At 47.0% G+C, this 23020-nt stretch overlaps 7 protein-coding genes across 7 annotated transcripts; 2 read left to right on the forward strand and 5 right to left on the reverse strand.

Annotated features, from left to right (window-relative positions):
• Positions 1 to 90: 90 nt before the first annotated feature.
• On the reverse strand, positions 91 to 2960 carry POJ06DRAFT_39489 (uncharacterized protein). Its single transcript, XM_056190973.1, has 2 exons — positions 873 to 2960; positions 91 to 809 (listed from the first exon to the last, which is right to left on the reverse strand). Exons 1-2 carry the CDS (start codon positions 2750 to 2752, stop codon positions 179 to 181), a joined length of 2511 nt encoding a protein of 836 aa, XP_056040543.1. The 5' UTR covers positions 2753 to 2960; the 3' UTR covers positions 91 to 178.
• POJ06DRAFT_271464 (uncharacterized protein) lies at positions 2908 to 3789 on the reverse strand (the record flags this gene model as incomplete). The annotated part of the gene is made up of 4 exons (XM_056189507.1): positions 2908 to 3348; positions 3431 to 3568; positions 3622 to 3681; positions 3736 to 3789. 4 exons carry the CDS (start codon positions 3787 to 3789, stop codon positions 2908 to 2910), a joined length of 693 nt encoding a protein of 230 aa, XP_056040544.1.
• A 7540-nt stretch (positions 3790 to 11329) lies between these two features.
• POJ06DRAFT_303995 (uncharacterized protein) lies at positions 11330 to 12797 on the reverse strand. The gene is made up of 2 exons (XM_056190824.1): positions 11900 to 12797; positions 11330 to 11839 (listed from the first exon to the last, which is right to left on the reverse strand). Exons 1-2 carry the CDS (start codon positions 12490 to 12492, stop codon positions 11422 to 11424), a joined length of 1011 nt encoding a protein of 336 aa, XP_056040545.1. The 5' UTR covers positions 12493 to 12797; the 3' UTR covers positions 11330 to 11421.
• Positions 12798 to 12817: 20 nt separating this feature from the next.
• Positions 12818 to 15616, forward strand: POJ06DRAFT_262499 (uncharacterized protein). The gene is made up of 6 exons (XM_056188753.1): positions 12818 to 12994; positions 13048 to 13417; positions 13523 to 13745; positions 13800 to 13831; positions 13883 to 15184; positions 15235 to 15616. The coding sequence occupies exons 1-6, from the start codon at positions 12888 to 12890 to the stop codon at positions 15286 to 15288; spliced, it is 2088 nt and encodes a 695-aa protein (XP_056040546.1). The 5' UTR covers positions 12818 to 12887; the 3' UTR covers positions 15289 to 15616.
• A 913-nt stretch (positions 15617 to 16529) lies between these two features.
• Positions 16530 to 17401, reverse strand: POJ06DRAFT_262501 (uncharacterized protein). The gene has a single exon (XM_056188754.1). The coding sequence runs from the start codon at positions 17386 to 17388 to the stop codon at positions 16726 to 16728; it is 663 nt and encodes a 220-aa protein (XP_056040547.1). The 5' UTR covers positions 17389 to 17401; the 3' UTR covers positions 16530 to 16725.
• A 2310-nt stretch (positions 17402 to 19711) lies between these two features.
• Positions 19712 to 20094, reverse strand: POJ06DRAFT_262504 (uncharacterized protein; the record flags this gene model as incomplete). The annotated part of the gene is made up of 1 exon (XM_056188755.1): positions 19712 to 20094. A coding segment is annotated over exon 1 (220 nt), but the record flags the coding sequence as incomplete, so codon positions are not given.
• Positions 20095 to 21928: 1834 nt separating this feature from the next.
• POJ06DRAFT_202783 (uncharacterized protein) lies at positions 21929 to 22979 on the forward strand (the record flags this gene model as incomplete). The annotated part of the gene is made up of 2 exons (XM_056185295.1): positions 21929 to 21955; positions 22008 to 22979. 2 exons carry the CDS (start codon positions 21929 to 21931, stop codon positions 22977 to 22979), a joined length of 999 nt encoding a protein of 332 aa, XP_056040549.1.
• Between the last annotated feature and the right edge of the window lie 41 nt (positions 22980 to 23020).

The raw sequence follows: 23020 nt of genomic DNA on the forward strand, positions 1-23020 counted from the left end.
AATATAAGCCCGCTTCGTTCCTGGGTTTAAACACAATATTTTCCTTTGTATTATCTGTATGATACTCACAATTTTACCCTGTCATTGGGGCTTTAGTCCCTTTACAAGTCACAAGAAAACATAATATATTCATTGCCAACTAAAGTTGCACTTACAGCTAAACAGAGAAAGAAACTTTTCAATATTTCCTCACCTGCAAAACAATTTCCCTGGCCTTGGCCACAGTTACCTTCCCATCTGCGCCATTGCAAGTTCCTGCGACGGTCGCGGACCTCATTCGCTGTAAGTAATCTAATTTGTCCGCGCAGTTTCCGCAGCCGGTCGGATTTGCATGGTCGCATGTGCCATGAAATATTTCCTTATTATTCAAATCCGAGATTAGCTCCAGACGGATAGAAGTCGGGAATGAGGACAAAATATCCGACATGGAATCTTTAGTGTCCGGTGAAGAGAAAAAAGGCGATGCTAGAACTGAGTTGACGCGGGAAAGCGTACGTATAGCGAATCGAGATGGTGCGACCTGATTATGGTCCTGGGATTCGACATCTTGCCCGGGCGAAAGACACATAATTGCAGACCGATGTCCTGCGGGGAAAACAACATTATGGTATTCAGCCACAGGCGCAGCAGTGTCAGTTTGATAACTCCCGTTCTTAGGAGAAGCAGCACCGGCAGTCGTAGCCATAGGCGGAGCAGCAAAGGCAGCACCAGCGGCAGCAGTAGTAGTAGTAGCAGTGTCAGCAGAACCAGATACAGAATCATTATAACAGCATCTATCGGACCGGGGTAAGTACGAACACCGGTCCGGACTATTTACGAACAGACTGTCAGCAAACGGCTCCATCTCACCACAAGCAATTGTATCATCGTACCCGTCAATAAGAGTCGTAGCAATCAGAGATATTGGCGACGATTCGCTGGACCTCGTCAAAGGGACTGTCGGACTCGAGGTCGCTGTTAAAACCTCACTTGGAATTGAATTATTGCCCGATCGGGGTCCATGAAGGAGCGTCGTAAACGACACATCGGACGCGAAGACTTCGGGAATGACACATTTGTCCTGCGCCTCCCCTGGAGTAATAGCGGTAGGAACGTTGGATTCGTGTTCATGGACCAGGGTATACGGCCGGTTTAAATGATCCGTAAACGATATATCCGTATCAATCCAATACGGGATAGGAACGTCACTGTTCTCATTATATTCCACCCAACGTGGCTCCTCATCAGTAGCGGTGCACAGGTCCAAATTGGCAATTTGCTTGCCATCAGCGTCGGAAGCCGCTTGAAGCGCAACGTTGGGCTCGCGCTCACAGGGGGGGGTATATGGCCGGTTTAAATGGTCGGTGAACGATATATCCATGTCAATCCAATACGGGACAGGAACGTCACTATTCTCATTATATTCCACCCAACGTGGCTCCTCCTCAGGAGCGGTGGTGCACTGATCCAAATTGGTAATTTGCTCGCCCTCACATTCGGAAGTGTGGTAAAGAGATTCATGCGTCGACAGAGAGGAAGGCGTCGGGACCTCAGTAGGAGTTGAAGTATTGCTGGATAGGTGTCCATGAAGTAGGTCCGTTGACGAGACATTGGAGGCGACCACAACCTCGGCCGGGTTGGCACATGTGTCCTTCACCTCCGCTGGAGTAGCAGCAGTATGAATATTGTACTCATGCTCAGGGACCGGGATGTATGGCCGGTTTAAATGATCCGTGAACGATATATCCGTATCAATCCAATACGGGATAGGAACGTCACTATTCTCATTATATTCCACCCAACGTGGCTCCTCTTCAGGAGCGGTTGTGCACTGTTCCAACGTGACAATTTGATTGCAGTCACCCATGGAAGCGGTGCGAAGGGGGACTTCCGTGCTGACGGGAGTAGGATACTGGACAAATTCCGGCAATTTCGTGGCCAGGTTACCAGCGTCGTCAGTCACAGGTACAGTAATATTTGTTGTAGTCTCGCCATTAACAGCAACTGATGGACCCACAGCAGCTGCAGTAGTAGGAGCAGCAATGGAAGAAGACACGGACACATTTGAACCGTCTCTATCGTCCTGCGGATCGCGTAAACACCATTCCGGACCATATACATCCGCCTCAGCAGCAACAACCGTATCATCACATGCCTCAATCGGCGTCGTCGGAGTCGGTGACATCGGTGATGATGCGGTAGACCATATTGGCGTCGTCGGAGTTGAAGCCGGGGTCGACTCCTCCCTTGGAGTTGAATGATTGAAGAAGTTTGGTCCGTAGACTAGGTCCGTATACAAGACATCGGAGACAACGAGAATCTCGTTGGAATTGGCACACATATCCTCCGAATCCACTGCAATGGCGGCGATTTCAATATTGGCCTTTTGCTCAGGGACCGGGGAGTATGGGCGCGATAACATGTTTGTGAAAGAAATATCGGCGTCAATGCAATACGTGATAGGGACGTCAGTCACATTATATTCCACAGGATGTGGCTCCTCCTTAAGAGCGGTCGTGTACTGTTTCAATTTGGCGACCTGCTTACCGTCACCCTGAAGAGCGGTGTGAGTGCCGTCGTGGCTTGTAACGGCCGTCGAGGTCTCACTACGCTCCAGCATTTTCAAATCACAATAATCAGAATCGGTAGTAAACAGATATCCTTGCAGACTTGTGGACTCTGTGTACGTCTCGGTTGCTGTGTCGGCGGGAGTGGGAGTAATAATAAGTTCGTGTTGTGCCGGATGTGCCGGATTTGCAAAAAGGCTGGGCATGTTTTCTTCAGCAAAACCACATCGTTAGATATATTCCAATGATAGGGACATTGCTCAACGACTGAAGATACAGTCGCAGACGCGAGTGGCACAGTGCTTGTTGCAGTAGCATGGTCGCTACCGCGTTCAACAGCAGTTTCTTTCGGAAACTCGAATTACGCCATGAAGGTCGTATCACCAACTTCATAAGCTCGTGGTGCATCTGCAATGGATGCTTCTGCAGGTTGGTCTGCAATATTCCAAATCACATAGTCCAAGAGCCTTGGAGGAATAGCGTTGCCCAAGACACCGTCTTCCGGAATCTTCTTGTGTTTCGTTTCAAGTTCGAGGGAGGAGGAGCCCTTAACAGCAGGCCCGTTGGCCCTAACAGCAGCCCCGGAGGCGGCATTATCATCCATTCCGGTACAAACTAGTTCGATGGTTGGCAAAGTCGGAATTGAAGTTCCAGCCTCATCAACTTCGTGCTGCAATATATCATGCACGGTATTTTGTTTACTGTCCAAAGCAATCTCCTTGTGGAACAACCGCGATAAGATGTTACGCTTCTTCGACGATTTCGCGTACGCCTTTGTCGCCTTTGCTACGTCGGGCGTAATCTTTAAGTGCTTGCGAAGCCATTGTTTAAGCGTACGTATAGTCAGTGATTTGTTCTTCCGTTTCCCAAACCGGAACCGGCACTCGAAGGTTGTGGTTGTGGTCTTCATTGTCCCGGTCGCGCTTATCTGGAGACGAAGTGTTCTGCGTCTGGGCATGGACAGTCGTTCGCTGTATGGCTGTAGGTGCCTGAACGACGATGGTTGAGTGAGACGCGCGATTCTACTGCCATAGTTAGAGACCAGGATCTGAGGATTGCTAACGGGAGTACATACGAAGTCGTCACCGACTGTTGGCGCCAAGGCACCGAGAGGGATTGTTTCGACAATATGGCCCTGTTTACCATTAGCTTTCTCTCAAATCACGGAATCCTAATGGTAAAACCGTACCGTAGAAGCCACGAAATCGACAGAAGATGTTTTGGCGATTGTCAGTAGCGACATGATTGGAGGTGTTACTGGAAGGTGCTTGGAGGTAGTTGGAAAGCTAGATCAAAGCATCAAGGGTGAGGAAAAAGTAGGAATGAAAGAAGCTGAAGAGGGCATCAAATAGTGGCTGTTGGATAGCGAATTGGTCGGATTCGAAACATGTCGGAGTCATTGGCCCATAGATTCAGGGGTCTTACCACCTTAGAGCAAATAGGACAATTGCAGGGACCAAACCTGCTGAGCGACTAAGATATCTGCATAATTTAGATAGGTATTAGGACTGCCTCGACTAGTCTTGTGTTAATGTGGGAGTTCTTTACATAAACCCATATTGCCTTCTTTTTATTCTGGCAACTCGGTGAGGAATTGTGCGCAAACCTCGCCAGTGAACACTAAACCTAGTCGCTATTTACTACTGACCAAGGAATATATCCGAATAATTCTGAATTCGGAAAGTATTTCGCTCCTGGTGGCCGGGCCGCGCAGAATCCGTCGATATTTTATTCGTCAACTTGCTCGTCTGATTCGAGATCCGAGATGCCCAAGAAGCGGAGTATATTCGAGAGTTATGTGTGCGATTCGTGAAGGGGAAAAGTTTTTGCGATGTTTGAAAGTTTTATGAGCGAGTGGAAGTTGTGAACAACAATGAGGGGTTTGTGGTGATCCGTTGATCTTATTGATCATCCGGTCCCAAGGGAATTAAGAGGTCTTTAAATATACAAGAATTTGCACTTCAGAAAAATAGGCTTTCTGTGACCCAAATCTGGACGTCACCGATGATTGATCATTTGACAATCCATGTCGTAACTGCTGATCTTTAACTAGTAATGATTTTCAATTACATCAGCAGGTGATGTTACCAAGCAATGTATCAGGTAACGATGATCAATCATCAGACTCTTTCTGACGTCAGTCAAAAAGAAATAAAGTCTCATGTCCAAAAGCACATTATCATGAGACCGGACTGGTAACTGTATTATCCCATCGTTCTGCAGAATTGTCTCGGTCATTGTTTGTGAGGCCGTGGCCTTTCTTACGATGGTGCGGCTCAAGTGTGGTTCAGAGTCAATGTTCAATAGGCTTCAAATGCCCAACTCGTGCTTTCCCACACGACGTTCAAGGTTTAGCCACATGCCATCAGCAAAGCTTCGATCGTCAGATCTGTCTTTGCAGTACCGAGTTATTCTTTAGTCACTGCAGAGTGTTACTCTCCTTATGTGCACCTATATTACCCTATTGAGTATATAGTTGATATTTCAACACTCCCCCACAACTGTATACTCATAGGTATTTATATTGAGTATAAAATGTTGTTCAGAGAAAGAGTGTATTGCATAAGGATTGACGTAACACATTTATCATGATGGTTTGTTCCCAAGATCATTGTGATAGACATTAGTCATTATCACAAAGCAATTTATAACCCCTTATTCTGCTTTTTATCGTCCAGCCGTAATGGCTTGATGTTGACGTGCAGAATATTTCTTAGGTATTCGAATGTCGGATAGGCTAGACCTTTCGTAAAAATGTCTGCAGCCATTTCTTTTGTGGGACAATATGTAATCTTGAGTTCTTGCTGTTGAACATGCTCCCTGGTAAAGTTATATGCTATGTCAATATGTTTCACCTGTTCGTGATGAACAGGATTGTTTACCATGGCGATGCAGCTCTGATTGTCTTCGAAGATCTCTGTAGGCTCAGACTGCTTGTAACCAAGTTCAGTCATAAACTTACGAAGATATATTCCCTCCTGAGCTGCATTGCTTAAAGCCACGTATTCTGCCTCAGCAGTGGACCGGGAGACAGATCGTTGTCGTGCCGACTTCCAGCTAACGAGTCCAGTGGGAAGTAGGAAGGCGTATCCGAGCGTTGACCGTTTGGTATCCGCACAGCCTGCCCAGTCTGAATCGCTATAACCATGAAGCTGCATGCTAGAGCCCAGCAGAGAGCTGTCACGTTGGTATACCTGGCCGTAGCTTAGTGTGTGACGTAGATAACGGAAGATTCTCTTGACGGCAACCCAATGTGCCCATCCTGGGTTTTGCATATACCTGCTGACGACGCCCACGGCTGTGGCAATGTCAGAGCGAGTATGAGTGGCAGCATATATTAAGCTACCGACGGCGTTGCTGTAGGGAATCTTCTTCATTAAATCAATCTCAGCTTGATCTTTAGGGCATTGGTCCATGCTTAGCTTATGAGTGGGATCCAGTGGAGTACTGATAGGATTGGCCGTCGTCATGCCATAGCGGTTGAGCATGTTCTGTATGTATCCTGTTTGTGACAAGAACAGCGTCCCTGTTGAACGATTGTATCCGACTTCGATACCTAAATAGTAGTTCAATTCACCCATATCCGTCATTTGGAAACGTCGTCGCAAGCTGGATTTGACTTGATCGAGCGTTGGTCCCCGGTCGGCAGCAACAATTAGATCGTCAACATAAACTATTAGGATGACCATATCTTTAGTTGCAGGCTGCCTGATAAAGACACACCAGTCCGACTGGAGACGGCTAAAGCCTTCCTCGCGCAAGACAGCAGTCAAGGTGTTATTCCAACAGCGAGGTGCCTGTTTAAGCCCATAGAGGCTTCGATTCAGCTTGCAAACGTATCCTTTCTGGGCCTCAAACCCAGGGGGTTGTCGCATGTATATCACTTCATTAAGTGTTCCGTTGAGAAAGGCAGTCTTGACATCCATCTGGTGGATAAACATTCGTCGTTGGGCTGCGACGGCAAGGATAAGTCTAATAGAGCTGGCGCGAGCGACAGGAGCGAACGTCTCGTCATAATCGAAGCCTGGACGTTGCGCGAAACCTTGAGCCACAAGGCGTGCCTTATATCGATCCAAAGATCCGTCGGCCTTTCTCTTGATTCTGAATACCCAGCGACAGCCAATTGGCTTTGTATCTGCAGGCAGATCTTGCTCGCGTACCAGAATCCAAGTTTTATGTTGTTCCAAGGAATCCAGTTCTTCTCGGCACGCGGACATCCATTGTCGAGCATCGGCCCGAGTGAGTGCCTGTTTCACGGTCTGCGGATCAGACATAACAAGATCTACCGCATTGCATGCGTCTAAAACGCGCTCCGGTTGTCTGAAGATTGGAACGACAATGCGAAAGTTGGACGGTATTGGTGTGGGTCTGGATACCTCCTGGTATTGCACCACATCTGATCCAGATTCCAAGGCACGGCTCTTGGACCGTGTGAGTGGCCCCATTGACTCCTCTGTAGGATTGTCAGAGCAAGAAGGCTTGACTTGAGATTTGTGAAGTGAAGGTTCAAGCAGATCTTTATAGAACCGTCCCTCGTCGAACACGACATTGCGCGAAACAAGAAAGGATCTTGTCTTGAGATCATAGAGACGATATCCGGCTTGATCAGGTGGAAATCCAACAAAAATGGCTGGTGCCGCCTTCTTCTGTAGTTTGTTTCTGTCAGTGACAAGATAATGAGCGACACAACCAAAGACACGCAATTTAGCCACACTTGGTTTTCGATTAAACCACAATTCGAATGGCGTCTTAGAGCCCGTGGTTGCAGTTGGACTAATGTTGTGCAGATGTGTCGCAAGCAACACGGCTACACTCCAAAATATAGGAGGCATGCCTGCGTGTGCTCGCATGCTCCGTTCCTTGTCGCATAACGTTCGATTCATTCGCTCAGCCAATCCGTTCTGCTGATGAATGTACGGAAGAGAACGTCGCAGGTGCAGTCCATTGCTCCGGCAATATGTGACGAATTCTTCTTTTTCATACTCGCCGCCGTTGTCGCTTTGCAGTTCTTTAAGTTTTCTGCCAGTTTGCCTTTCTGTCATGGCCATAAAGATCTTGAATTGTGCAAATACCTCTGACTTGTGCTTAAGGAGGTAGACAAAGCACATTGAGGTGGCATCGTCAATGAACGTCACAAAGTATTTGAAGCCTTCTAAGGATTGGACTGGAAGAGGGCAAACATCGCTGTGAACACGATCAAGTGGACCGTCGCAACGTGACACACGACTTGTGAACGGCTGAGCATGTGCTTTGCCTTGCTGACATGCATCACAAAATGACAATTCTTTAATCGGAAACTGCAAATCTGTTGTCATTTGTTGAGTACGCATCTTGTTGATATTCTGTTCGCCAAGATGACCGAGTCTAGCATGCCACAAATTAATATCCGATCTCTTGATATAGCTAGCAAGGGTGGCTTGAGCCTTCTGAGCGGATCGATGAACGCGACATGATAGATACATTAGTCGATTGCGGACGAAACATTCGCCTATACATTCCTTATGACGAAATAAGCGAAACCTATTTTTGTGAATACCCACATCGATGCCATCTTCGCCAAGAGAATAAGTCGCGATCAGATTCTGTCGAAGCGTGGGAATACATAAGACGTTGCGGAGGAGAAGCAGCTTAGGAGGATGATTATCGATAGCGTGCAAGCGAAGAAGAACTTCGCCAGATCCAATAACACTTCCTCTGGTATCCTCGCCGCCAAAGTTCACGTGCGCAGACCATCTTGTGAACGACCGAAAAGATGTAATATCATTGCACATGTGTTGTGTCGCGCCGGTGTCAAGCATCCAGGAGTCCGAACTGGACCCTCCGAAGGAAGAATAATAAGCCGAGGCGATATCCTGATTGTCCGCATTTGTATTCGGAAGTTCGTCATTGTCTGACTGATCATGATCTGTAAAGACGGATGGCATCTCATTTTCTCCTGACGCAAGTGTTTGGTCATTGGTTCCAAACAACTTAAGCATCGCAGTATTGACTGAGTTTCGTTGTTGAAGTTTTCTGAGCTGAAACTTTTTGATTCGACAATCCTTTTCTTCGTGCCACTTCATTCCACAATGACTGCATGTCACTGGATTTGTTGATTTATTGTTGAATTTTTTCATTCTGTTGAATTTATTTTCCTTTTTCTTTTGTCCAGCAAAACGAGTGACTGATCTTTTAGTGTTATCCCCGGACGCTGTATAAGCGGAGTTGACCAAACTCTTAGACAGAGTCTCTCTCTGCAATCTGAAATGAGTTAAGGTAGAAAACATGTTTTCAATAGTCATGTCTTTTGCTGTTACCAGCGCAGGTAACGCATCACTGTAAAACGGTGTGAGAGAACGAGCAAATGCTGCCATGAACATGGCTGTATCGATGTCAACCTTGGCTACCTTTAGTTGGTCCCTAAGGTGCAGCATGTAATGAAAATGTTTTTCGAGTGTCTCTTTTTCCTTCATCTTAGCAGTATAAAACTTGCACATTAACTGTGGTTTATCTGCCGCCCATATCAAGGAGAACTGGTGCTCTAGATATTGCCAGATATCTCTCGCTTTTTCATATTTGAAGAACACCCTCTTATATGTATTGTCCATGTTCACCAATAGCGCTGCAACAGCATTCTCATTCTTAAGTTTCTCGTCAGGTGACAATTCGCCGACCGACTTTTCATAGTTCAGCGCTTCAGCTAGGCGGAGGGTTCGCAAATGTATGTGGACGTCTTGTTTCCAAGACAAGTAGTTGTCCTCTCCACGTAGCTTTGCAAAGTCGCCATAATAAGTTGACTTGGCTGTTGAAGCAATATTCGTTTCGGTAGACGTATTCATTGTTGTAGAGAACCCTCAGGGCTCATAACCTTTTGCGATGTTTGAAAGTTTTATGAGCGAGTGGAAGTTGTGAACAACAATGAGGGGTTTGTGGTGATCCGTTGATCTTATTGATCATCCGGTCCCAAGGGAATTAAGAGGTCTTTAAATATACAAGAATTTGCACTTCAGAAAAATAGGCTTTCTGTGACCCAAATCTGGACGTCACCGATGATTGATCATTTGACAATCCATGTCGTAACTGCTGATCTTTAACTAGTAATGATTTTCAATTACATCAGCAGGTGATGTTACCAAGCAATGTATCAGGTAACGATGATCAATCATCAGACTCTTTCTGACGTCAGTCAAAAAGAAATAAAGTCTCATGTCCAAAAGCACATTATCATGAGACCGGACTGGTAACTGTATTATCCCATCGTTCTGCAGAATTGTCTCGGTCATTGTTTGTGAGGCCGTGGCCTTTCTTACGATGGTGCGGCTCAAGTGTGGTTCAGAGTCAATGTTCAATAGGCTTCAAATGCCCAACTCGTGCTTTCCCACACGACGTTCAAGGTTTAGCCACATGCCATCAGCAAAGCTTCGATCGTCAGATCTGTCTTTGCAGTACCGAGTTATTCTTTAGTCACTGCAGAGTGTTACTCTCCTTATGTGCACCTATATTACCCTATTGAGTATATAGTTGATATTTCAACAAAAAGTATCATCTTTGCGGTCTGTGCGGGCGGTTGGAGGAATTTCTCGTCTGTCGCTATCTGATCGGGCTCCGGACATAATCCGGCTGCGCTGACACGAGGAGATCAACGCTCGGATATGCCTTCTTTCTCCCCACTAGGCTAATTAGCTGGAAGTCGGCTCGCCAATGCTCTGTTTCACGGTCTACCGCTGAAGCAGAATATGTCGCTTTAAGCAATGCAGCTCAGGAGAAAATGTATCTTCGCCCGTTTTATGGGGGACTTAGATTACAAGCAATCTGAGCTACTAAATTCTCGAAGACAATCAGAGCTGCATCGCCATAGTGAATAATCCTGTTCATCACGAACAGGTAAAACATATCGATATATCGTTTAACTTCACTAGGGAACATGTTGCACGGCAAGATCTTAAGATCTTGTACTGTCCTACGAAAGAAATGGCTGCAGACATGTTTACCAAAGGTTTGGCCTGTCAGGCTTTCGAATATCTTAGGAATATTCTGCACTCAATACTAAGCCATTACGGCTGGACGATAACAAGCAGAATAAGAGGTTATCATAAATTATTTTGTGATGTATGACTGATGTCTATCACAATGATCTATCGCATCATGATGAATGGGAGTTACGTCAAACCTTATGTTATGCAATACACTCTTTCTCTGTACAACAATCTATACTCAGTGTAAATACCAATGAGTATACAGTTGTGGGGGAGTGTTGAAATATCAACTATATACTCAATAGGGTAATATAGGTGCACATAACGAAAGTAACTTAACCCTCTGCAGAAACCGGAGAATAACCCGGCACCGCCAAGACAGATCTGACGATCGAAGCTTTGCTGATGGCATGCGGCTAAACCTTGAACAGACTCGTGAGAAAGCACGAGTTAGGACTTTGAAGCCTATTGAACATTAACTCTGAACCAATATTTGAGCCGCACCTGGCAGCTTGGCCGGAGATCACCCGAGCTGTATCACTTATTAGGATCCATCTTCTATTAATTTGTCTTCAGGCCACGATCTTCCACGTCCATTGCTGAGTCTATGACTTCTAACGACAGAACATTAACCGGTGGTCCGGTGAAGTATAGGAAGAAGTACTTAGTAAACTATTGAATACCTACCTAGGTAGCTAATCTAATTGTCTTCAAACTCTATGCTGGAGGCGTTTTGAAACTTAATATTTTGTATTTATTCCGCACATCTAGTTCGTCGAATTCGCTTAGTAGCTGCATTTTCGTACAAGGTTTGACAAAATAGTGTGATCAAATTAGTTTCTATGAATGGGGATATGAAAAAGTGTATTGGTAATAAACATGCGGAAATAAATGAAAAGTCCCGACTTCTGTCTTATACATCAGACAGTGTTCACATTAGCCAGGATACCCGGCTGCAACTGTTCCAGCTTTCTACCTAGCTGCTCCCAGACATAATTACTTTTTTTAACACCATCCTCGCTTGTAATAAATGGTGCATATTTCTGCAGAGCTCCAGCCCGCATATATCCTCCATGAGTCTGCCTTCCTGCCAAAGCCGCTGTCACCACTAGCCTGGATCCTTCTTCTGCTGGGCGAGCAAATATAAATTCAAAGATTTTAAAGACCGCTTTGAAGCCACCAGTAAGCTCGCCAGCCAGCCCAGTTTTGCAGAAGCATGGATCGAGGGAGTTGATAACGATAGGGTTTGAATCTCGAGATTTGTCATTTGTTATCGGACCGATGATGGAGGCTAGCTTGATAATCACATACAATAGCAAGAGCTTCGAGAGGTTGTATCTATTATCGAATATCGTCAGCGAACGTTCCTCCTGGCATTAAGATTGCAGCATCACTTACTGATTCATCATATTCACATGAGTCTTGTCACTGAACCAAGCAAAAATATCGTCCCCATGTTTCTCAGGGTACTTTGCCACATCATACAGGGCCGACCCCACAAACGTCATGTGCGGCGTGACCCCAAATGCCTTTGCGGTCTCCTTCAACTTCGGAATAAGCTGCAACGCTAGCAAAAACGTGCCGATAACATTTACAGCTATGATCCGCTCTGTCCCATAAGCAACCTGAAATTTGGTTGTCTGAATTCCGGCATTGTTGATCAACACGTCTAAGCGGGGCAATTTGTTGGCCTGGTCCACAAACACCTTAACGGAAGAAGGGGACTCGATGTCGACTTCCCAGACTTCGATAATGCCTGGGCTGCATCTCAGTGAGGATTCGATTTCGAGCTTAGCCTTGTTGCCCTTGGATGTGTTGCGGCAGCCGAGGATCACTTTGCTAGCGCCGAGGCGAACGATGTGTCTCGCGGCTTCTTTGCCCAGGCCCGAGCTGGCGCCGGTGATGATGACGGTTTTGGAAGCAAAGGAGGTGGTGGGTTTGGGAATTTTGAGGATGAACTGTGTATGGATGAAGTTGCCGAAAGAGGGCATGATTGTAGTTCTCAACAGGTTCAACGGATGATATGATACGTTTTTGACTTCTACTCTCTCAGGTGGGATAACGAGGCTATTTATTAAACTGTGGTTGACTGTAGAAAGGACTTAACAGTGTCGTATCGACACGCCGGGGAAAATAAGTCCATGGACATCACTGTTAGCAACAGAGATTGAAAGTAAGTCCATGGACATCACGGTCAGCAACAGAGATTGGAGCAGATGCGACATCCCCGTCATGTCCGCGGACATAAGTCACGTGCGTGGCCCCTATCCTGGTGAACCGGGCCAACAAGGCTCCTCCCTTCCCATTCAACGACACGTCCTCCACCTTCTCCGGTATCTCATCTCACAACAACCACCAGGATACTAACACTCCCCTCCCCTCCCCTATGCAGCCTCAAGGGGGTATGTCGGCCAACATGGCCGTAAAGCAAAATTACAAACCTGGTCGACGTCCCCGCGTCCCACTGTCATGTGATCCCTGCCGCACCAGAAAGTGCGTCGACTCCAAATGAGCTAAGTCTCTAAGATGAATGCTGACGGAGCTAGACTGAAATGTAATCGCGAGAAACCCTGTCAGAACTGTACAGCACGCGACGAACGGACAACTTGCAAGTACAAAGGCTCCGATAATGGGACGAGACCCATAGCCCATCAGGATGAGCATGGGGATCCAATGCAGCAACGGATAGATCACTTGGAGGGTCTGGTAAAGAGACTAATAGCTCAGCGCCAGGAGATTCCGCCAAATAATGTGGTTTGCAGTCAGGACAGTCCTAAACCTGGGACTGGATTTGTAATGACCGCTGTTGGGGCGTCGGATGCTTCAGATGTGGCGTGCAGTGCAGGTACAACGGTGATTGATGGCGTCCATTCTGTGTATAAAGGTGCAGATGATTGGTACGATGTGCTACAAGAGGTCAGTCGTATTCTTTTCATTTTCTTTTCATTTTCTTTTTTCCCTTTCCTTTTTTTGACTCATAGCTTTGCTTCATATGGAGATTTTCAACTAATTGTAATTTAGATCAACAAGCTCAAGAAGGTCTGGAGCCAAACTCAAGATGATCAGACCGATTATAATGTGCATCCCACACTCTCAAATACGGTCGATGGATCGAGCTTGCTCTTTGGCCATGTCAAACAAATAGAAATGATAGAAATATTAGCGACTTTGCCACCTAAGCCTGAAGTTGATAAGCTGATATGCCAGTTCTTTGATCGTAAAACCTTCCCTATAACAGTTGCTCGTAAGTGACGTCAAATAGTATCTCGCACTAGCCACAAGCTCACAAAAAAACCAGCTATCTTACATGAGCCAACGTTCATGCGCGAGGTATTGATTTTGCCCGAATTCTATCACATCATTTTACTGATCTCGTACTAGTACACTGAGCATTGGAGAGACCCTTCCCAGACAAATGTCATATGGTTAGGCCTGCTTTTCTCCATTCTTGGCATCACCATGCTCTCTTATCACCGTTTTGATGAGCCACCAGAGTATGAAGGAATCTCAGAGTCACTATTCCAACTCTACCGGCTACGCACAGCGCAGTGCCTAATTATTGGTGACATTGCCAAGTGTTTACCATACACACTTGAAACATTGCGCTTTAACGCAACCGCCGAACTTAATCGAAAAGATGATAATAGTCGCGGTCTATGGATAATGACAGGAGTCATAGTTCGGGCAGCAATAAACATGGGCTACCACCGCGATCCTTCTCAGTCATCCTCCATCTCGATTTTGCAAGCGGAGTATCGACGCCGAGTCTGGCTCTCCGTGATAGGCATGGACGATATGGCCTCATTTCTAGTTGGCTTCCCTCGCATGATGCCAGCGATCTACTCGGATACGATGGAGCCACGCAATCTTCATGACTGGGAGTTGTCTGACGATACTACCGTTCTCCCACCCTCGAGACCGCTGACCGAGCCTACGCCGGCTACCTACATGATTGTCAAGGGGCGCCTGTTTCGTGCTCTTGGCCGCATCACCGATTTCAACAATACTCCGAGTCTGGGCTCCTATGACACTGTACTCGAAATTGACAACTCCTTGTATGAGGCATATCAGAATTTTCCCCCACACATGAAAGTGTACGGCGGCAGACGGGATTTGAATTCATTTAAAAATAAATCCGATTTTTCAAACTTGCAGCTGGAGTCCATGTACCACCAAGGAATGTGCACCCTACATCGAAAATTCATTGCCAAAGGTAGGCTCGACTCTCAATACAATCTCTCTCGAGATCGATGTATCTCGTCAGCTCTAGCACTACTAGATTACCAACATATCTTGGAGCCATCTTGGTATCAATTATCACTAACCAGACAAATCTTCGCTCTCGCCGCTATGATACTATTTCTAGAGTTGGAACATAGACGGAGAGGCCTCGATATGGATACGTCCTCTGATAGCGGCGCTCTCTTGCAGGCATTGGAGAAGTCTTGTGCTCTTTGGGAAGATGCGAAAAGCTCTTGTGATGAGGCTTGGAGAGTATATCAAATTCTGACTGGCATGCTTTCGAGCTTTCAAACTGGTGCCGGGACTAGCTCTTCTCAGACACAAACCCCGGAGCCACTAATTGAATTTCCTGGATTAAGCCCGCAATTCCAACCACTTAACGGCAGGCTCTCTTTGGAGAAGCATTTGTTCGTAATGTCAAACGAAATGGATATTGATTGGGTTGGTCTCTCCTGTCTTATTCAAGTTACCCTATATTGACTATAGCACAGGCTACATGGGATGCGTTCATCGAAGGCGCTAGTTTTGAAGATGGAGTTGTATAATAAGTTTGACTGACAGGACACTCACCGCGAAGCAAATGCATTTCATCGGAGTTTCCCAAGACTTCAACGCGCAAAAGCTAACAAGTTGGAGGTCAATCCAAGCATTGCGACAATGAAAAAGATAACTTGCAGAAACCGAATCATGGGATGCGACTCGACCCGGTGACACCGTAAATGCTAAGGTATTGGCAGTTGTATTGTGCCTAGCAAAATTGATAACGAAAATATTTCCAAATATTTTATCTACCGTAAGTCCTTTGGATAGCACTTGGTGCCCTTGCGTGAAACTTTGGAAGTCGACATCACCTATAGCACGAGAAGGTTAGGGTTATCCAATTTACCCGTCATGGAAATGCACACTTAGTTGTATTAGACGGCCGACCAGACATACAAAGTTAGCAAGAAATACAACAAAAATGTCTGGTGGTTGCGCCCTGCCATAGGTCACAAGTAACAACGGCCAGCTCCAAGAAGCTGGCCTCTCATATGTATATATGTATATATACATAATATAGATAGACAAACAGGAACATAATAGTGATAGAGAAAATCCTCACGCAAAACAAAAACCCATAGGGAATACAGAAATTATATTCGGAGTTAAAACCTAACACTGTTCCTTGGAACATCCATTTGGACAAAGGTAGAGCGGTGAGGAGGAGTAAAATCTGTAGGACCCCAAGACGCGTCGTTGTGGTTGAAGAATGCGTCAGCTGTGTTTTTGTTTTCTCTTACACCAGGCAAGGTGTTGGTACTCTGTGCAATCCGCTAAAGTCGACATCGGTAGATGAGCCGCACAATATGAGGCAGAGGGCTTAAGGGACAGGGACGATTTGGTATCATACACGGCTTCGTCGTCTTGGAATTCCTAAATGATAGTAATCCATTGGAATTCTCTCACTTTATGTCACTGTTGCTGTTACTTTGTGATCCGGCATTATGGAGGCAATAATGTAGCCGTTCCTCCCGATTTCTTCTAACTCTTGCCTAGTATTCGACCACAGGCAAAAACGTCACATACGTTATATACGTTTACCTGGCGCGTACCCTATCAGTTGGTCATCCATCGTGCGCGTCTCGTGGGACAAACGCGACTCGCACTCGCCGACTTCGTGATATATGATTCCATGCTCAAAGGCACTCCGGAGGAACCAGCGGCCAGGACTGCGTGCAAAATAGCTCACAGATACTTTACAGGTATCCACTGAAGTCTCGCATAACTGGTGTCGTCCAACGTTTCCTGGATCTAGTGCTACTTCTTTAAAACACAATACCTAACGGTTTATATCTGTATCACACTCACGAAGTTAACTAACTGAACAGGACTGACGAAGTCCTTACACAAGTTACAAGCCCAAAAACACATAACATATTCATAGCCAACTTAAGACACATCTCCGAAATAGAAAAATAAACCGTACGAATCAAAGAAGCCATTCAATATTTCCTCGCCTGCAAAACAATCTCCATGGCCTTGGCCAGGTTCAACTTCCCATTTGAGTCATTGCAAGTCCCAGAGATAGTCGCGGACCGCACTCGTTTTAAATAATCTACTTTGTCCGCGCAATTTCCGCAGCCGGTCGGATTTGCATGGTCGCACGTCCCACGGAATATTTCCTTGTTATTCAAAGCAGATATTAACTCCCGATGGATAGAAGTCGGGAATGAGAATAAAATGTCCGACACGGTTTCGTTAGTGTGCGGCGCCGAGAAAAACGGCGATGCAAGAACAGATTTGACGCGAGATAACGCATGTAAAGCGAATCGAGATGGTGCGACGTAGTTAGGGTCTTGGGATTCGACATCTTGCACGAGTGCGCTGAGTGGCTGGCATCCTGCCGGAACAACAACATTACAGAATTCAGTCACAGGCGCAGCAATAACAGCAGTGTTATTCTCGTCCTTAAGAGAAGAAGAAGAAGAAGAAGCAGCAGCAGTAAAAGGAGCAGCAGCAATGGCAACACGAGCAGCAGCAGTAGTAGTACTGGAATCAGCAGTGTGGGCAGAAGCAGATACAGGAACGTTACAACAGCCATTATTAGGTCCCGCGATGTGCAAACATGGACTATTTACGAACAGAATGTCAGCAAACAGCTCCATCTCAACACAGACGTATCATAGTACCCGTCAATAGGCGTCGTAGCAGTCAGAGATGACCGTGACGATGCGCCAGAACACGTCATCGGCGTGGTCTGAGAGGAAGGTAGAATCGGATCCGCACTAGGAGTTGAATTATTGCCCAATCGAGGGTCATGAGGAAGCTCCGTAAGCGAGACGTCGGACGCGAAGACAATCTCGTCGGGATGGACACATTTGTCCTGTGCCTCCACTGGAGTAGCAGCGGTGAGAACGTTGGACTCGTGCTCATCGACTGGAGGGTATGGCCGGTTTAAATGATCAGTGAACGATATATCCATATCAATCCAATACGGGACAGGAACGTCACTATCCTCATTGTACTCCACCCAACGTGGCTCCTCGTCAGGAGCAGTGGAGCACTGATCCAAACTGGCAACTTGCTTGCCGTCACCCTCGGAATCGGTGTGAAGGGCAAGATTGGAGTCGTGATCACAGAGCGGGGTATATGGCCGGTTTAAGTGGTCTGAGAACGATACATCCATATCAATCCAATACGGGACAGGAACGTCACTATTCTCATTGTACTCCACCCAACGTGGCTCCTCTTCAAAAGCGATCGTGCACTGTTCCAAGGTGGCAATTTGCTTGCGATCATCCACGAAATCGGTGTGAAGAATGTCATACTTTGTCACGGGATCTCGACCATCAACAAGTCCCGGCAATGTCGTAGCCCGTTCGTCCGTGTCTCCAGTCACAGCCGCAGTAATACCAGTCTTGCTTTCTCCCTTCACAGCAACAGCAGTAGAAGTAGTAATAGGAGTAGTACAATCGGTCACAGACACACTATGACGGTCCGTATTGTCCTCCAAGGCTTGTTCTTTTTCGAAGAGAATTTCAGCCAACAGCTCCTTGTCACTACCGATAATTGTATCATCGCACGCCTCAATAGGCGTCGTTGGAGTCAGTGACATAGGCGACGATGCGCCGGACCACCCCATCGGCGTGGTTGGAGTCGAAGTCGCACTGGACTCCTCGCTTGGAGTCGTTGCACCATTCTCGGATCCGTAAAGGATTTCCGTCAAAGAGACGTCCGAGCAAATCTCGCCGGAATTTGCACACGCGGTCTCCGAAGGAAGAGCAACGATATCAATCTTGGACTCCCGCTCCAAGACAGGGGAGTATGGCGTGTTTAAGTGGTCCGTGACTGTATCAATCCAAAATGGGATAGGAACGTTACAAGTCTCATTACATTCCACATAACGTGGCGCCTCCTCAAGATCGACCGCGCAGTGTTCCGAAGTGGCATTGTTGCCGTCAACATCGAAAGCGATGTGAGTTCCGTCAAGGCTTGTAGCGGAATCCTGAATATGCTCCAGCAGTTTCATATCGCTATATTCAGCGTCACTGGCAGACAGATGTACTTGCTCATCCGTGGACTCGGTGCACGTCTCGGGTGCTGCGTCCACGAGAATTGGAGTAATAATGGGCTCTTGGTTTGCCGAATTGGCGAGCGCGCTCGGCACCTCTGCCTCAGCGACAACCACATTATCAAACGCGGCTCCGTTAATAGGAGCAGAATATTTCTCGACGACAGAAGAAACTGTCGTATCCGCGAATGGCGCCGTGCTGGTCATGGTAGCATGGTCGCAACCGCTCTCGTCGCCCGTTTCGGGCAACTCAAATAACGCTACGAGCGTCATATTACCCACTTCGTAAATTCCATCAGCAACTGCGATAGATACAGGTCCGTCGACAATATTTTGGCCGGGCAAGTGTGCCATGGCCTCAGACGCAGCATCGAATGCCTTGGCATCAAAACGAGCAGAATATTGCTCACCAACAGAGGACAAAGTCGTATCATTGTGATCATTGTCACCATAGCCCGCAGACGGGTTAGTTACAAGTGGAATCTCGTCAAGAGTGCTGCTATTGAGTCGCAAAGAGGCAACTTTCTTGCCGCCATGTACGAAAGCTGTGGTAGTGCCGTCTAGGGTCATAACTGGAGTCCAGTCGTCAATATGGTCCAGCAATTTCATATCGTGATAGTCGGCGTGGATGGCATATAGATGTACTTGCTCATTCGTAGACTCAGCGCACGTCTCAGGCGTGAGAAGTGGATGAAAAACAAGCTCGTGCTTGTCCAGAACGTCAAGCCGGCTCGGCACGCTTGCCTCAGCATCACCCACGACGTCCAATGTAGTTTCATTAATAGGAGCAGAATGTTGCTCGACGACTGAAGATACAGATACAGTCGTATCCGGGAGTGGCACAGTGCCTGTTACGCTAGCGAGATCACAACCGCTCTCATCGCCCATTTCGGGCAACTCAAATAACGCGAAGAGAGTCATATTACCCACTTCATAAATTCCATCAGTATCTGCGACAGATACAGGTTCGTCCACAACACTTTGGTCGGGCATGTGTGCAACAGCATCAGACGCAGCATCAACTGCCATTGCATCAACAGGAGCAGAATACTGCTCGACGATTGAAGACAAAGCCGCGCCAGCATCATCGTGGTCATTCTCACCATAGCGCACACGTGGGTTAATGACAAGTGGGACATCATCCAGGGTCGTCATATTGAGTCCCAACGTGGCAACTTCCTTGGGGACACGAACGAAAGCGGTCGGAGTACCGTCGAGGCTCATAACTGGAGTCGAGTCGTCAATATAGTCCAGAAATTTCATATCGCGATTATCGGCGTTGATGGCAAGTAGATGCACTTTCTCATTCGCGGTCTCAGTGCACGTCACGGGCGCTGGGTTGTTGGCAATAGGAGTAACAACCAGTTCGTGATTTGCTGGATTGGTAACGGCGCTAGGCACGTCTGCCTCAGCGTCAACCACATTGTCAAAAGGTACTTCATTAATAGGAGCAGAATATTGCTCGACGACTGAACATACAGTCGTATCCGCGAGTGGCGCCGTGCTAGTTGCGGTATCTCGGTCGCCTCCGCTTTCGACGTCATCATGGGGCACTTCGAATAACACAAAGAAAGTCATGTCTCCGATTTGATACACTCCATTTGCATCTGCGACAGATGTCTTCATAGGTTCATCTGCAGTATTGTCCAAGAATCTTGGATGAGTAGTATTGCTGTTTACAGCGCCTTCCTGAATCATCTGCTCCCGGTCCGTTTCAAGTTCGGTCGGGCCGTCAGAATCCTGAATAACAGCCCGGAGGGCATTATCTTCATCAACCGTCACGGTTGGATCAAGGTCCACAGTTGGCCCAATCGAAATTGAAAGTCCTCCTGCCTCAAGTTCGCGCTGCACGATGTCAAGCGCGTCAATATGTTTAGTGTCAGTGACACTCTTCTTCTTGTGGAACAAGCGCGAAAAGAAGTTACGCTTCTTTTTCGGTGTCGGGTCCGCCTTTGTCGACTGTGCTGCATTGGGCGCAAACTTCACATGCTTGCGAAGCCATTTTTTTGGTGTGAGTAAAGTCGGCAACTTTTTCTTCGCGTTCTCAACCGGCATAGAAGCCAGCACTTGAAGGGGTTGGTCTGGATTGTGATTGTCATGCTCGTCAGCAGGTGATGCGTCCTGCGTCGGAATATTGATCGTCATTCGCTGTATGGCTGTAGGTGCCTGAACGACGATGGTCGAGTCTGACGTACGCGGCTACAAAGACTCTGTTAGATTCTGTTGTTGTTAGGAATGCTGTCAAAGGCTACATACGACGTGGTCACCTACTGTCGGTGCGAAAACGCAGAGAGTGATTGTTTCGATAACGTGACCCTGTCTTCATTAGCAATGTCTCCAATCGTGGAAGCATATGGCAAAACGCATACCGTGGAGGCCAGGAAATCGACAAAAGAGGTTTTGGTGGTTGTCAAGGGCGACATGATTGCAAGTGTTGCTAGAAAGTACTTGGAGGCAGTTCAAAAGCTGGATCGAAGCACCAGAGGTGTGGAGAGAAGTAGGAATGGAGCCAGTTGATGAGTGGAGTGGCTGAAATACTGCTGGATGGCGTGCTGGTTGGATTGCAAACAGGGTCGGAATTATTCGCCCCGAGGTCCGAGGTTGACGCGCCAGTCAAATCTATCCGCACATGTTCAATTGCAAGGGCAACTTTACAGTATTGATATGATAACTACTATCTTCGTGAGTGCTGATTCTGCTTGCTTGCATAGTTTCATTTTGCTATTAGCGGTCTGACCAACAGCTAAAATTAAACTATGATCCGAGTGTGCAGCTTGATCTCTACACAATGTATACAAGCTTATCCGTGAACAATCAATTGTCCTGTCCCCATACACATTAAATCGCAGCTAAAGCTAGCGCGACTCCTAAATAGCACACATAGTGACGAAATAAGCGCACAGTGGCATCTCTAGCAAACTGATAAACTACTCCCTGTAAATCAGCCACTGCCTGTCGTGCGGCTACACATCCTCATTGTCACTCATTCTGCACTCTGGAAGAGTATCACTCGTGGCTTGCAGCCAAGTCGAACGGCACGAAACGCTCCAAAATGGCGAACAATCAGTGAGTAATCTCGATTAGTGCCCGATCAGTTTATTCGAGTGTGAATCACAACTAACGTAACCAGCAGGATGAAAATCGCGGTTTTCTCAACCAAGGTGCGCACAAAGAGAGGTCTGTGTGCACAACTTATAGCTAATATTACGACAGAAATACGACACGCTATATCTCCAGCCTGCACTCGAGGCTAACGGCCACCAGGTTCATTTCCTTCAGACCCGCCTGGACGACGAAACGCTCGCATTGGCAGATGGCTACACTGCGATATGCATATTCGTCAACGACTCTTTAACCGCCCGCGGCATCGAGTATCTTTCCAAGAAGGGCCTGAAGTACGTTCTCTTACGATGTGCAGGCTTCAACAACGTCGATCTCGATGCAGCGGAGAAGTTCGGCGTGAAGGTCGCGCGCGTGCCGGCGTACTCACCGTACGCAGTCGCTGAATTTGCCATTGGCCTGATGCTCATGCTTAATCGTAATCTACATAAAGCGTACAACCGAGTCAGAGCCGGTAATTTCTCCCTGGAAGGTCTGACTGGATTTGACATGCGCGACCGGCGAATTGGGATTATTGGGACTGGCAAGATCGGCCTATTGACTGGTAAGATCTGCCGCGGGTTCGGCTCGGAAGTCGTATGCTATGATCCCTACCCCAATTCCGAAGGAGCAAAGGAATACGGCATGAACTACGTTGATTTGGACAGCCTGATCGCCACTTGCGATATAATCTCGCTGCATTGTCCTTTATTGCCGTCAACGCACCATATGATCAACTCCGAGACACTGTCCAAGATGAAAGACGGCGTGATGCTAATCAACACGTCTCGCGGCGGCCTTATCGATACCGTAGCGCTAATCAAGGCGCTCAAGAGCGGCAAAGTGGGACAAGTTGGCATGGATGTCTACGAGAATGAGGATAATATGTATTTTGAAGATTCGTCGGATTCGATCATGCTCGACGACGTTTTCTCGAGATTGTTGACCTTTCATAACGTTTGTATTACTGGACACCAGGCGTTTCTGACGCGTGAGGCCTTGGAGAATATTGCGGAGGAGACGGCGAGTAATTTGGAGGCATTTATTAATGGGATTGAGCCGAAAGGAATCGTCAAGTCGAGCTGAGATTTGTCGCTGGAAATATGAGTCATAAGGAATATGGACGG

Source organism: Lipomyces tetrasporus (genome assembly GCF_029532465.1).
Source record: "Lipomyces tetrasporus strain NRRL Y-64009 chromosome Unknown POJ06scaffold_12, whole genome shotgun sequence".
Lineage (NCBI taxonomy): Eukaryota > Fungi > Ascomycota > Lipomycetes > Lipomycetales > Lipomycetaceae > Lipomyces > Lipomyces tetrasporus.

Coding starts and splice junctions, on each gene's coding strand:
- POJ06DRAFT_39489 (XM_056190973.1), bottom strand. CDS start 2,752: ATGCCCAGCCTTTTTGCAAATCCGGCACATCCGGCACAACACGAACTT. Junction 810..872: donor GCTACGACTCTTATTGACGG/GTACGATGATAC, acceptor GTTCGTAAATAG/TCCGGACCGGTGTTCGTACT.
- POJ06DRAFT_303995 (XM_056190824.1), bottom strand. CDS start 12,492: ATGCCCTCTTTCGGCAACTTCATCCATACACAGTTCATCCTCAAAATT. Junction 11,840..11,899: donor CATGTGAATATGATGAATCA/GTAAGTGATGCT, acceptor ATTCGATAATAG/ATACAACCTCTCGAAGCTCT.
- POJ06DRAFT_262499 (XM_056188753.1), top strand. CDS start 12,888: ATGCAGCCTCAAGGGGGTATGTCGGCCAACATGGCCGTAAAGCAAAAT. Junction 13,418..13,522: donor GGTACGATGTGCTACAAGAG/GTCAGTCGTATT, acceptor ATTGTAATTTAG/ATCAACAAGCTCAAGAAGGT. Junction 13,832..13,882: donor AGCCAACGTTCATGCGCGAG/GTATTGATTTTG, acceptor ATCTCGTACTAG/TACACTGAGCATTGGAGAGA.
- POJ06DRAFT_262501 (XM_056188754.1), bottom strand. CDS start 17,388: ATGGAGCTGTTTGCTGACATTCTGTTCGTAAATAGTCCATGTTTGCAC.